This window comes from Uloborus diversus, chromosome 3 (genome assembly GCF_026930045.1).
Source record: "Uloborus diversus isolate 005 chromosome 3, Udiv.v.3.1, whole genome shotgun sequence".
Lineage (NCBI taxonomy): Eukaryota > Metazoa > Arthropoda > Arachnida > Araneae > Uloboridae > Uloborus > Uloborus diversus.
In genome coordinates this window covers 206,898,826-206,911,610 of record NC_072733.1, presented here as the reverse complement: position 1 = coordinate 206,911,610, position 12,785 = coordinate 206,898,826, and the positions used below count along the sequence as shown (strand labels likewise).

General features: G+C 34.6%; 1 protein-coding gene across 1 annotated transcript; it reads right to left on the bottom strand.

Moving 5' to 3' along the window:
- Positions 1 to 12,230: 12,230 nt before the first annotated feature.
- LOC129219148 (protein GVQW3-like) lies at positions 12,231 to 12,548 on the bottom strand. The gene has a single exon (XM_054853467.1). The coding sequence runs from the start codon at positions 12,546 to 12,548 to the stop codon at positions 12,231 to 12,233; it is 318 nt and encodes a 105-aa protein (XP_054709442.1).
- Between the last annotated feature and the right edge of the window lie 237 nt (positions 12,549 to 12,785).

Here is a 12,785-nt window from a genome sequence, read left to right as displayed (position 1 = left end):
CCATATGCCTTCATTTTTCTTTCTTTTTCACTACCGAGTTACTTTTCGTACCCGATTACTTTGTTGCACTCACTGAACCGAGAACAATGATATTTTTATTACGGTTTGTGAGTGAACTCTTTGCATTCTTAAGTACTCGTTAGTTGTGTGATGGGTGAACAAATGCAAAATTTAATGGAAGCGGAAGCAAGAATAAATAAATACCTTTGTTCTAAAGATTTTAAATATCAACAGCAAAGTTAAAAGAAGCAAATTTAAGAAAAATTTCAGATAAGTAGACATTGGATTTACTCTAACTTTCACTGCAAAATGAAAGTAAGAGTAAACCCAATTGGATAGAAAAACGAAACGACATCTTATTCGGGAAAAGTTCCGTTCCTAACATGGCTGGCGTTATAAGTGTCTTTCGATTGTTCTCTAACTTTCTCATAGATTGTTTAAAATATCTTATAATTTTAATAATCAACTGTTTATCGTTCGGCTTCGTCACTTTTGTAAGATGTCTATTCATAACCTCATCTCTTTTTGCAATGAAAAAGTGGTTCTGAGTAACATCGAAGCACGTCGGCATTTTCTGTGAAACTTGTGCTTTTTAGCGGTAGATTGAGAAAAATTGTAACTTAAGAAATATATTACGCCTATATGTGAACTAATTGCCTCATAGCAAGCCTATTTATCATACAAAATTTCAGCTAAATCAAATAATATATTTAACTCCTCAATTGACGTTTAATTTTAAGTATTTAGCCTGTTTTTTCACCAAACTGGCGAAAATGGAATGATACAATAAAATTCTCTCATTTGAAACTACGAATGGTTGAAATTAAACTCTAGAGAAATAAATACTTAAAGTATAGTTAGTTTAATAACCTAGGCAACTTTGAAATGGCCTACAAATGTGCATTAAGCGCTCATATCGCACATGCTCTGTCTCATCCTTTCTTTGCGTTCACTGTGGTAAAGAGCGTTCTTTGTTCTAGTTGGTTGTTTTTCTTTGTTGAAGTATTCTATTTTGTTCGAATTATTTCAAACTATTGAGTTATAACATTAAATGTAAATGAAGCCGCTGCTTTTACATATAAACAACTTGAAAGGAAAAATAAACACAATTATAAGTCAAGATTTGTCTTCAGCATTCTATACTAGCCGCCTGCGGCGACCAGCTGGTCCGCCTTTTTACGCCAGGGGTGCCGCCTTCGGCGGCTGCTTAAACAATTTAGCGACGACATTAATCAATGTTTTTCTCTATAAATCAGTATTATCATTCGTTTTTTTAGGCCAATGTTGCCGCCATCGGCGGCTGCTTAAATTAATTTCGTGGCGGTGTCAATCAATCTATATCTATCTATATCATTAATAATTTGAATAAAATATTTTCTAGATCTGTCTCCAGTTTCGTCGTTTGGAATATTTTTAAAGGAGGGGGAGGGGAGACACAAAGGACGTACTCTTCATGAAAATTTTGTCGAATAATAACAAAAAGCACTTCCACTTTTATGTGAAAGCATTGTTTTTTCAAAGTCATGGTGTATGTGGAGGAGGGAGGGGGGCATTGACACCCAATGTGCAAGCAGCCACCTACGGCGGCTGTTTGGCTAACTTGTCATTTACCTTTTTACTTCAAGTTTGCCGCCTTCGGCGGTTGTTTAAATAAATTTGGCAGCAGTATTAATCAATCCATCTCTATCTTTTTTTTTGTGCCATTCACATTTTTACGCGAAGATTGCCGCCTTCGGCGGCTATCTACCTTTACAATCTATCTCTACATTTTCTTATCCATCTCTATTTATTTTTACCTCCTCACCCATTTCCTAATAAAAACAAAGAACACTCAAAAAACCGCTTTTTTTCATTTAAGTAGAGCAAAAAAAAAAAAAAAAAAAGCTCAAATTCCCCGTAGTGTGCAAAAAGTAGCGTTTGACAAAGAAAAAAAAATCTCGCTGTTTTTATTGAATTAATGCACACAACTATGAAATGTAACGTAATATAGATACAGCGAAAGGTCCAGCTTGGGGGGGGGGGATGGAAAAAGAAATAAACTCAATCCCTAAATAAAACAAAAAAAAGGAAAGAAAAAAAGCAAGCGCTGCCGAAAAAACACGTGGTCATCACGTCAGAAAATGAAGTAAGCTACATAGTAAAAAAAAAGATTAACATTGCTTGCGATTAAGATTCCATCGTAAATATCGAATCGAAACCCAAGTAGTGACGTCACAGGCATAAAAGATTGAAGAACGCTTTTTTCGACTGATGCGTGAAAGGACATGATGTGTTCAGCATTAAAAATATTGTAAAAAAAAAACTATTGCGTATTTTTAAGAACTTTCTTCTTCTGAAGAGGACGAAATGGTTTTACTATTACCAACTTAAATTTCAGAAATGAGGCTTTGATACTTCTCGCAGGATGATATTAGAAAAAAATAAAACCCAGGAAAACATGCAAATTAAAGGTTTTTCAAAAATTCATAAAAAATAAAAAAATTGCTCTATCTTCAAAATTTTTTTGTTCATCATATTTAAAATTAAATTTCCGACACTATAGTATCAAAAATATTTGTCTGGCGCGATCGGTTCTTTCTACGTTTCCTTCTGATTTTGCTACAATTGACTATTTTGGATTAATCTTCTTTTATAACTATTCCCATATTTTTTAAAGCAGCATTACTGATAGATAACTGACGCTAATGTATTCAACAGGCTTGAAAGTTTACGAATTTTGACACATTAATACGTTTTGACTTGTGTTGAATGGATTTCGATTTCAACCTTTTTGACAAATGTATGCATGTTTAGATGGTTTTTCAACTGCTTTAAAAGCTATTGAATGGCATCGAGCCGAATTAATTGGATCTCATTATTTTTTAGTGCCAATTCCTTTAAGTATTGTGGAAAAATTGAAGCTTTTTCTCGTTACGACAGATTGCCAGAGGCGTGCGCAGAGCTTCAGTAATGGAGGTACCACTATAACCAGGGAGCCTGAGGATTCAGATAACTAACGAAAAAGGGGTGCATAGTCGAGGCGAGATCAAAACATTAGGCGAGTATATGAAATATGAGGTATCTGATTATTTTCAAAAAGCATTTTACATATAGAAAGAGAACATAGCTTCTGGTTTAAAATGGAGCTACAAAGTCAAAACTGGATCTAAATATTAAAAATGAGAATCTAGTCGTAAGTATAAGATGCGCTCAATAATAGGAGATTTGGGGGTTTCACCCACGAGAAATTTTCGAAATTGTAGTCTTAAAAAGTGTATTTTAGACTATCTTTGGTAATGTTAGGGTGAAAAGGTTCAAGGACTCTTCCCCCTTCCAATTTTTGAAAATTTTAAAAACGCAGTTATTTCTGATTGTGTTCTCCCTCGGAAGGTTTTCGAAATTGATCGAAGAACTAAAAAGACGTTTAAGACGGTTTTCAACGATGCTAGCGAGAGAGGGGGGGGACGCTCTACCAGAAAATGTTCAAAGTTAGCTTTTAAAACATAGTTTTAAGAGGATCTTTGATAATGTCAGTGGACTGAAACGTTCGCGGACCCTCCCTCGATATTTTTCGAAATTTAAGTTCCAGAAATGCAACTGCAGATAATCTTCAATGACGTTATGATGGAGTTCGGGTGCCTTTCCCGGAAAAGTTTCGAAATTGAAACTCCAAAATAGAAATTTTAGACTTTTTTTTTGATGATATTAAGTTGAGGGGTGGTCTGGGGATCTCGGGAAAATAATTTCAAATCGAGGTCCTAAATACTAAATTTTAGACAATCATTAAGGATAAATAGGGTTCGTTTCTCCTCTATTTAAGTTGAGTTTTTTCTGGGATTTGAGTGGGAGTACTATCCTTGAAGCTTTTGGGAATTGACGTTTTCTAAATATGTAATTGTAAGCCGTTTCTGATGAAGATATTGGAAAGGGTCGGGCTTGGGAACTCTCCTTCAGAAAACGCAAAAGTTTCAAAAACGCTCTTTTAGTCCACTTTTGGTAACGTAAAATGAAGGGTTAAGTTTCGGGGAATTCCTTCCCTTCCCTTTCTTTGCTCTGTCCTTATCTTCTTTTTTGCCTTTTGATTGTTGATCAAAATATTGTGGGAATATTATATTCGAGTTTTTTCTTTTCCAAAACCATTTGAGTGCTTTGGATTTAAATAATAAAATTTAATTGCTAACCTGATATTTTTATTTGTTTGAAATACGAGCATTTGCTGTATCAGTAAAAATACTTTTAACATTGTTGGATTGATGTGGTACCTTTTAAGGAAACAGGAGTGACTTTCGCCAAGGGTGCAACCGGAAGAGGGGCCGTAATTTGCAAGATTATTTCGAAAAAATATTATGAATTTAAAGTTGATTACTGTAATGATTTTTTTTAAAGAAGATTAGCAACAATAAAACTAGAAGGAAAACAGGGACGATCCGTAATGCCCCCCTCCATTCTGTCAAAATGAAGAATTTTGCAAATATGGGTCTGCTCAATACTTCTACACTGCAGTGTCGTATCTGGGAGGGGTTTGGGGCGGTTTTCCGCCCCGGATAAGCTCTTTATTTCGAAAAGGGGGCGGCATCTTAGCTCTCAATGGAAAAAGAGATATTTTGAAACATTATTCAAATAAGATACAATACATGTTACAAATCAAAAGGGGAGCAAACTCCTACCAGAAATATTACTAAAGATCGACTAAACCTGCGTTTTTAAAGCGACAACTTCAAAAGTTTTGAGAGAATGCCCTCCCTTGCCAACGCCATTTAAGAACGTCTTAAACTTTGGCTTCAATTTCGTAAATGTTCCGAGAGACAGTCCCTGAAAACTCCTTCCCTTCATAAGGTAGGCCAAAATAACAGTTTTGGATCTTCAATTTCGAAAAATTTCCATAGAGAGCCTTAAATCTCTCCTCCCTCTAGCATCACCTGAAAACGACTAAAACTTCGTTTTTGGAGCGATGATTTCGAATATTATTTTGGAGAACCCCCCCCCCCCCTTAGCACCCTCTCTCAAAACAGTCGAAGGTAATCTACAGTTGCGCTTTTGGAAATTCAATTTCAAAATTTCCCGAGAGAGGGAACTCAAACTTCACCTTCCATTTTCAAAGATCGTCTAAAACTGCTTTTTTATACAACAATTTCGAGGCTTTTCTCAGGAAGAAATCCCGGATTCCCCTACTTCTGCAGAAATATTTTCTTTCAATTAGGTTCTAATTATTTTCAAAAATGAATTTCTCTGAAACGGTATGAAGGTAGGGCACCATCCTTAAAGTTCACCAGAGATACTAGACCCCATAGGTACGTCCCATTGGAAGGGTGTTAAAAAGAGCTCCCATTCAAATTAGCCTGGCTTGATTTAGCGATATATAAGTTCTTCCTCTCTGCAGCACCGTTTCATAAAAACATTAAAAAAAAAAAAAAAGAACTAATGCAACGCAACTGAAATGCTTGAAGAAGAAATGATTAAGATTGGGTGCGTGATGTAGAAGCTGGTTATGAGAAGCTTCCTTGCCAGTCACCCACAGGCAATTCAGTCTCATTTCAGCAGCCTGCACATTACAGCAAATCATTATGGTTTCTATTTTTCTATTATTCTATTTATAAATCTCTATTTTTATCTCATCGTTTTTTTTTTTTTTTGAGCTAATGGGGGTATCGCGGTACCCCTGTTGACTCCCGAACGCACGCCTCTGCTGACTGCTGTGTCTAAGGAATTATTGATGGAATTTAAGCAGAAACTGTCCTTATGTTGACTTTAGATGTTAAAAGTATTGAATAAATTTTGACACCAACAGTTCCAAGGGACTTAAAAGTTGTCCGTTATTTGGGGCTGCTGAATTTAAAGAAATAATTCAAATAATATTTTGTATACAAATGGACTAAGGCAGAAATAGATACTGTTAGGGTTTTGGCGCCAATCGAGGGGGTTGGGTATTTCTGCACGAGTAAAATTCAGCTTTAAAATAACCAACGTGAAAGTTGGCTCAAAAGTTGAATCTTGTCACCTCAACCGCCTTTTATTTTTTTCTGTTTTAGGGGTCGGGAGTACAAGTAGGTGTGAATATGTTTGAAGACTTTAAGGAATTTCATTTAGCACAATTTTCATCTTTATAGGAATAACAAAAATATTAATTAAAAACCAGTCTTTCACAATCTTGCTGGTGAAACCACTCTTAAATGCAAAATTTTTACATCAATCGAAAGACCTAATTTGGATGGATTTGGTTCGGAGCTTCTAGTCTTAAAATAGATTTGGAATTGTAACTTTTTCAGAAAATGCCGAGTATGATTATAAGTCTTTCTCACAATTGGAGGCTATTCTTTTCTCGCAGGCGAATTAAAATTTTATTTATTGCCCTTTTTTCTATTTTTTAACCAAATAAATTTCTTGTAATGGATTCCGCAACCTAGTATCAGGCCTATCTAGGGATTTGCAATTTCTTCTCTTGATTCTGTTCTCACGAATAAATCCTTAAGTTCTGCATAATTTCATTTTAAATTTAAATGGAGAATCTGACTGTTATCATTATTCTTATTGGGATTTATACATGAATTATAAATCTCATCAAGAGTGTAAATCGCGCCAATCTGGTTTCCGTAACACTCAAAGTTAAAAATTTCTGAAAACTGCAATGCTTAGTAGTTTGATTATACGTGAAATTCGAGCATTTATATAAACAAGTAAGTATTAAAAAAAATTCAAGCTAAATGTTTGTATTTCAAATACGTGCAAATAATTTTCTCTTCTTTCAATTAACGGAGCGTTCTTAATTGTTTCTCCGTTCCAAAAGTGGAAACTTAAACAAATTGAATGAATTTAATTAGTAAATTAATAAGTTGTCGAAGAAAGGAATAGAATTTGAAAATTTGCAGTGTTAAATTAAGGTCGCAATTTGTTAAACAATGAAAACTTCGAAATTTGCTGTAAATTGAAGCGCAATTTTCGCGATTTGAAGCATCAGCAAGGTATTTTGCTGGGAAATAAAGACAAATTCCGTACTTCATTTTGATTAAAATTAATATTCTTAAACAAATTAATCCTAGTAAAATTTACCTTTGGCTAAGTATTCTCCTTAAAAAAAAAAAAAAAAAAAAAAAAAAAAAAAACTTATTAGAAATGTATGTCTGTGTTAAATATTAAAGATATTCTTTTCTTTCTTAAAGAATTTTAAAACTTCGTTAGCATTTTTATTCTTATATCAAATAAGAGTTTTTTTTCTTCACTGTGATTGTTTTGAAAATCTTATCAAAGCGAGTAAAATGAAAGAAAAAAAATAAAAACGTTGTTTGTAACAATTCAAGTATTTTCTTTTTTTTCCTTACTTACGATACAGATTACTTGGAAAAGTGTAACTAAATTCATCGTTAAAGAAAGTGTTAATATGGCATCTGTAGTTTAAACCATTTAAACACTTTCGTTGCGAACGTTCAATTGCTTTTGCTGTTGTGCAATATGTTTCTGGTTCTTTCTATTTTATACTAGCCGCCTTCGGCGACCAGCTGGTCCGCCTTTTTACGCCATTCGTCTTTTTGTGCCTGGGTTGCCGCCTTCGGCGGCTGCTTAGACAATTTAGCGACGGTATTAATCAATGTTTTTCTTTATGCATCAATATTATCATTCGCCTTTTTACGCCAATGTTGCCGACTTCGGCGGCTGCTTAAATAAATTTCGTAGCGGTATCAATCAATCTACATATATCTATATCATTAGTAGTTTGAATAAAATATTTTCTAGACCTATCTCCAGTTCCGTCGTTTGGAATACTTTAAAGGAGGGGAGGGGAGACTCAAACGGCGTACTCTTCATGCAATTTTTGTCGAAAAATAACAAAAAGCACTCCCACTTTTATGTGAAAGCATTGTTTTTTCAAAGTCATGATGTGTGTGTGTGGGGGGGGGGGGGCATTGACACCCCGTTGAAGATTTTTAAAAGACGGGTATGTCTCTTTCTTGCAGTCCATCTTTTATATCGACCTCTATATTTGTCTATCTATCTATCTAGATATACGATCTATGCATATCTACCTCTAACAGTAATTAACAATCTTTTTTATTTATATAAGTATTAATTCGAACAAAAACATTTTTTGTCCACTCAACCTCTATCTATCTCTGTATCTACCTAACCTAACCGCCAATCCGTAAGAGAAACAAAGATCATGCAAAAAATCGCGAGCTTTATTTATTTAATTAAAATAGCCCGCAAAAAAAAATCTCTATGTTCCCCGTAGTGTGCAAAAAGTAGCGCTTGGAAAAAGATAAAAAACTGAAAAAAAAAAAAAAAAAACCGATTTCAGTTGGATCACGTGATGAGGTAAGTTCGGAACTCAGCCGGCAAGCGAACACTCGCATTGCGATCTGCATTAAAAAAATTGTAAAAAAAAAAATATTTCGTATTTTTAAAAACGTTTTTCTTCTGAAGGGGGCGGAATGTTTTTACTATTACCAACTAAAATTTTAGAATTGAGGGTTCAGTACTTTTCGCAGGATGGGCTTCAAAAAAACTAAACCCAGAAAAAAATGAAAAATAAAGGTTTTTTCAAAAATTCATAAAAAATACAAAAATTGCTCTATCTTCAAAATGTTTTCATTTATCATATTTAAAATTAAATTTCCTACACTATAGTACAAAAAATTTCCGTCTGGCGCGATTGGTTCGGGGTCTGTGAGGATAAAAGTACGAAAAAGTGCTAAAAATAACATAAAACATTAAATATTTTTTTTGTAATTAAAATATCAAAAATCTAAGCCCGAGGTGCACATCTTCAGCAAAAACTGTACCTGCATACCAAATTTCATCTTTCTAGGCATTACCGTTTTCCCTGGATGCGCGCCACACACACACACACATACATCTTATTTTACTATATGTATAGATTACCACTCAAATGATTCCTTAACTCTCTTTTCTATAGGGAATCTATCTTTTCTGCTTCTATTTCACTTCGGCAACTTTGGAGGTAGTGGTGTATGATTAAGATTCCAAAATGCCTGGTATTCCATAATACTCGACACACCATCATGGAAAATGAATCATGAAACTAATAAACAGAACATTGTCAGCTACAAAAGGATCACAGTATAACGAACTAAAATTCCTTTGGTATTTTTTATGATTAAAATCGATATGCAAGTCACGGTGTGTCGTGAATTAAAATGCTTGAAAATTTGCTTGCAGAAACACTAAAAAATCACAAAACACACGCCAGTGGTATAACAACAATAAATGGTCAATTCTCACCGCAGTGTCCTTTTTTGAGTAGTTCATATTGTTCACATGTGATATCGCCTCCAAACAGAGCTCAAACCTCGGTATTTCAGTTTGCCCGATTAATCTATAAAAACCGCCTATTATCTATCAGTTTTTCTAATAATGCTTCAAAATTTCAAATTCATAATGCACAGATATACTTATTTTCTAGCAGATTGCTTTCAGTTATACATTTTTCAAACCTAATTTTCATATGGGAATGATAAAATGCTCCAATTTTCTTTTTTTGAATGTGAATGATAAAAAATAAATATATAGTTTAAAAGTAATAAGATTATTTGTGTTTTATTTGAGCTTAATTGTTTAGCTGCTGAGTCATTTTTGCTATTATTACCAAGTAGCAAACATTATCATGACATTTTCTGTCTGTCATCACTATATCCAAATGATGAAATCTTAAAAAAATATTTGAAGCTATAAATAAGACGAGCGATCTCTGCTTTCAATTTCTTTCATAACTAGTTGATGTGTGCATCACATGACTTCCTTTTACACCAATTTAATGTCATTTCCCAATTATTGGTATTTTTAATGTGATTCAATAATTTACTCTCTAAATATCACCAACAAGGGCAAAATTAAAACCAGATTAAAAAAAAAATAATTAATTTGAATTATGGCATTTTAAATTCGAATTATGTTTTTCGCAATCACTAGTGTGTGTGTGGGTGTATGTAGGCGTGTGTGTTTATGTCGAGGCATGAGTGTGTGGGCATGTGTATAGGTATTTGTATTAGGGTGCGTCTTATTTTTAAAGGTGTTATTTTTTCATGAGGCACCCTCTCATTTTGTTCCTTTGAATGAAAAAAAAATTCTCATATATGAAAAATAAAACTTGAATAATATTTAGAGGGTGCTACCACTGCTGCAAAATTGGTCAACTCTCTCACTTTTTATTTTTTTTTTAAATTTATTTATTTAGTCTGGATAGTAAGTAGCAATCAGTGAAAAGTTTGTATTGTCACATGGAAGTAACAAAGAGAAAAATTATAATATTCCTGAATGTAAAAGACCGAAAGTGTAAACCTGTGATATTAATGGCATTACCGAACTTTCAGATGCTTTTCTGACATTATTACATAAAATGACAATCATGAAATGCTTATTATTTTCTGGTATATATATGAAATAGGTATTTGTGTTATGTTAAACCCAACCAACCTAATTTCATGTTGATTAAAAATATGTCAAGAGTTGATTTTTACACCATTTTTTTCACAATAAATGTAATTTTAATCACTGGTAGCACCCCCTAAATTATGTTCAAATTCTATGAAACTTTTATGTGTGTATTTTTTCATCAAAAGGAAGCAATTAAAGGGGTGCCCCATAACAAATTCAAAACTTTTTTAAAAAGTACAATATAAGACACACCCTAATGTGTATGTATGCGTGTAAGTTTGTCTGTATACAGGCATGAGTGTGTGTATGTGTGTGTGTTTGTGTCTGTGTGTAGGCATGAGTGTGTGTGCATGTGTATGTAGGTGTGTGCGTGTGTGTATGTTGGATATGGACGCAACCTGGAGACGATTTCCGCTAGAGGAGCAGCATCGTGAGGTCGGTCGACGGTAGTGCTGCAGAGGGAGGCGGTGGGAAAATAAAATCATAGGAACATCAAAACAGTCATATGAGAACAATAAGCAATCGTTACTGTTAAAAAAAAATCGCCAAATTTGTCGCCAAGTTGGCGAAAAAAACTTAGCGACCAAAATACTAGCGATATATCGCCAAATTATAACACCACTTGAGTTTATATCGAAATTAACAATAATTTCCCCCGAAAAAAAGAAAAAAAGAGTCAAAAGACCCCTTTAGAAGCACCCGAATGCAACCAAAAGGGGAGGTGCACAATTAGACCTCTCTAGGAGTCTACGTACTAAAATTCAACTTACCGGACATACCGTTCTTGAGTTATGCGACATACATACGCACATCCGCACATACATACGTACATACAGACGTCACGAGAAAACTCGTTGTAATTAACTCGGGTATCGTCAAAATGGATATTTTACGTGTCTATACCTTCTTAGGCACTTATCCGCGTGTGGTCGAGTCGAAACCAAAACTTAACATTCATTCGGGGGTGAGTAAAATGGAAATTAAGTTCGATTTTTGAGTGAAAATTTTTTCGCGAATTCAATACTTCCTTTTTTTTTTTTGTAAAAGGAAGTAAAAATAGACACGAATTATACGAGGTCTGTAAATTAAGTAATGAGACTGATTTTTTTTTAATTTTTTATTCAAAAAGAACTACAATTTTATATTGTCAACTTTAAAATAACTTCCTTCTGAGACCACACAGCGCTGGAGACGTTTCTTCCACTCCTCATAGCAGTGCTGGAACTCCGATACTGGAATAACCTTCAGCTGGTCGATTACAGCCGTTTGAATGTTTTCGACTGTCCCAAAATGATTTCCCTTGAGGTGATTTTTCAACTTTGGGAAGAGAAAAAAGTCACAAGGACTCAAGTCAGGCGAATAAGGAGGCTGAGGAGCCACAGGAATGTTTTTACTGGCCAAAAACTTGTTTATTAAAATTGCTGTGTGACAAGGAGCATTATCGTGATGCAACACCCACTTGTTCTTGATGTTTGGTCTCACACGAATGACCCTTTTTCGAAGTCTTCCAAGAACCTCTCGGTAAAAGTGTCGATTGACCGTTTGACCTTGTGGTAGAAACTCTTTGTGGACGATTCCGTGAATATGAAAAAAACAAATCAGCATGCATTTGATCTTTGTCTTCGCCATCCTTGCCTTTTTTGGCCTCGGAGCGGTGAAATGTGCCACTCCATGCTCTGGCGCTTGGTTTCTGGATCGTACTCAAACACCCAAGTAATGACACGTTCCAGAAAATGGGGGTCATTTTCAATTGAATTCAAAAAGTCAAGGCACCTTTCCTTCCTGATGTTCTTCTGGTCTTGCGAAAGGTTTTTTGGAACTATTTTTGTGCAGATTTTTCTCATCCCCAATTCATTGGTCAAAATTTAATGAACGGTGGTGTGAGTCAAATTTAACTCTTCCCCGATCATTCTGACTGTCAACCGACGATCTGAACGCACAAGATCCCGGATTCTGTCGACATGTTCATCGGTTCTTGAAGATGAAGGCCTTCCGTTTCGTGGTTCATCCTCAATCGACTCTCTTCCTTCTGAAAATGCCTTAAACCACCGAAAAACCTGGGCTCTTGACAAAACAATATCTCCGTAGGCCAGCTGAAGTTTAAGAAGAGTTTCCGTTGCACTGTGCCCAGGTCTGAAGAAAAACCTGATAGCACACCGTTGCTCGAAATTGATGTCATTCATTTTTAGAACACAATAGAAAAAACTGTTTCAAAAAAACAATCGCTACGCTGCCGTGCTAAGCACAGATGTGGTATCTGCAATAGAGCTCAAAATGAGAAATTGACGATTAAAGTTTTACTACTCATATCTTTGATTTATGACTTAATTAAATGCTCAACTTGCGGTAGTTGTTTCGTAAATAACTTATCTAAAAACCGTAAGAGAGAATTTTTGTAAAAATCTTAATTTAAAATTAAT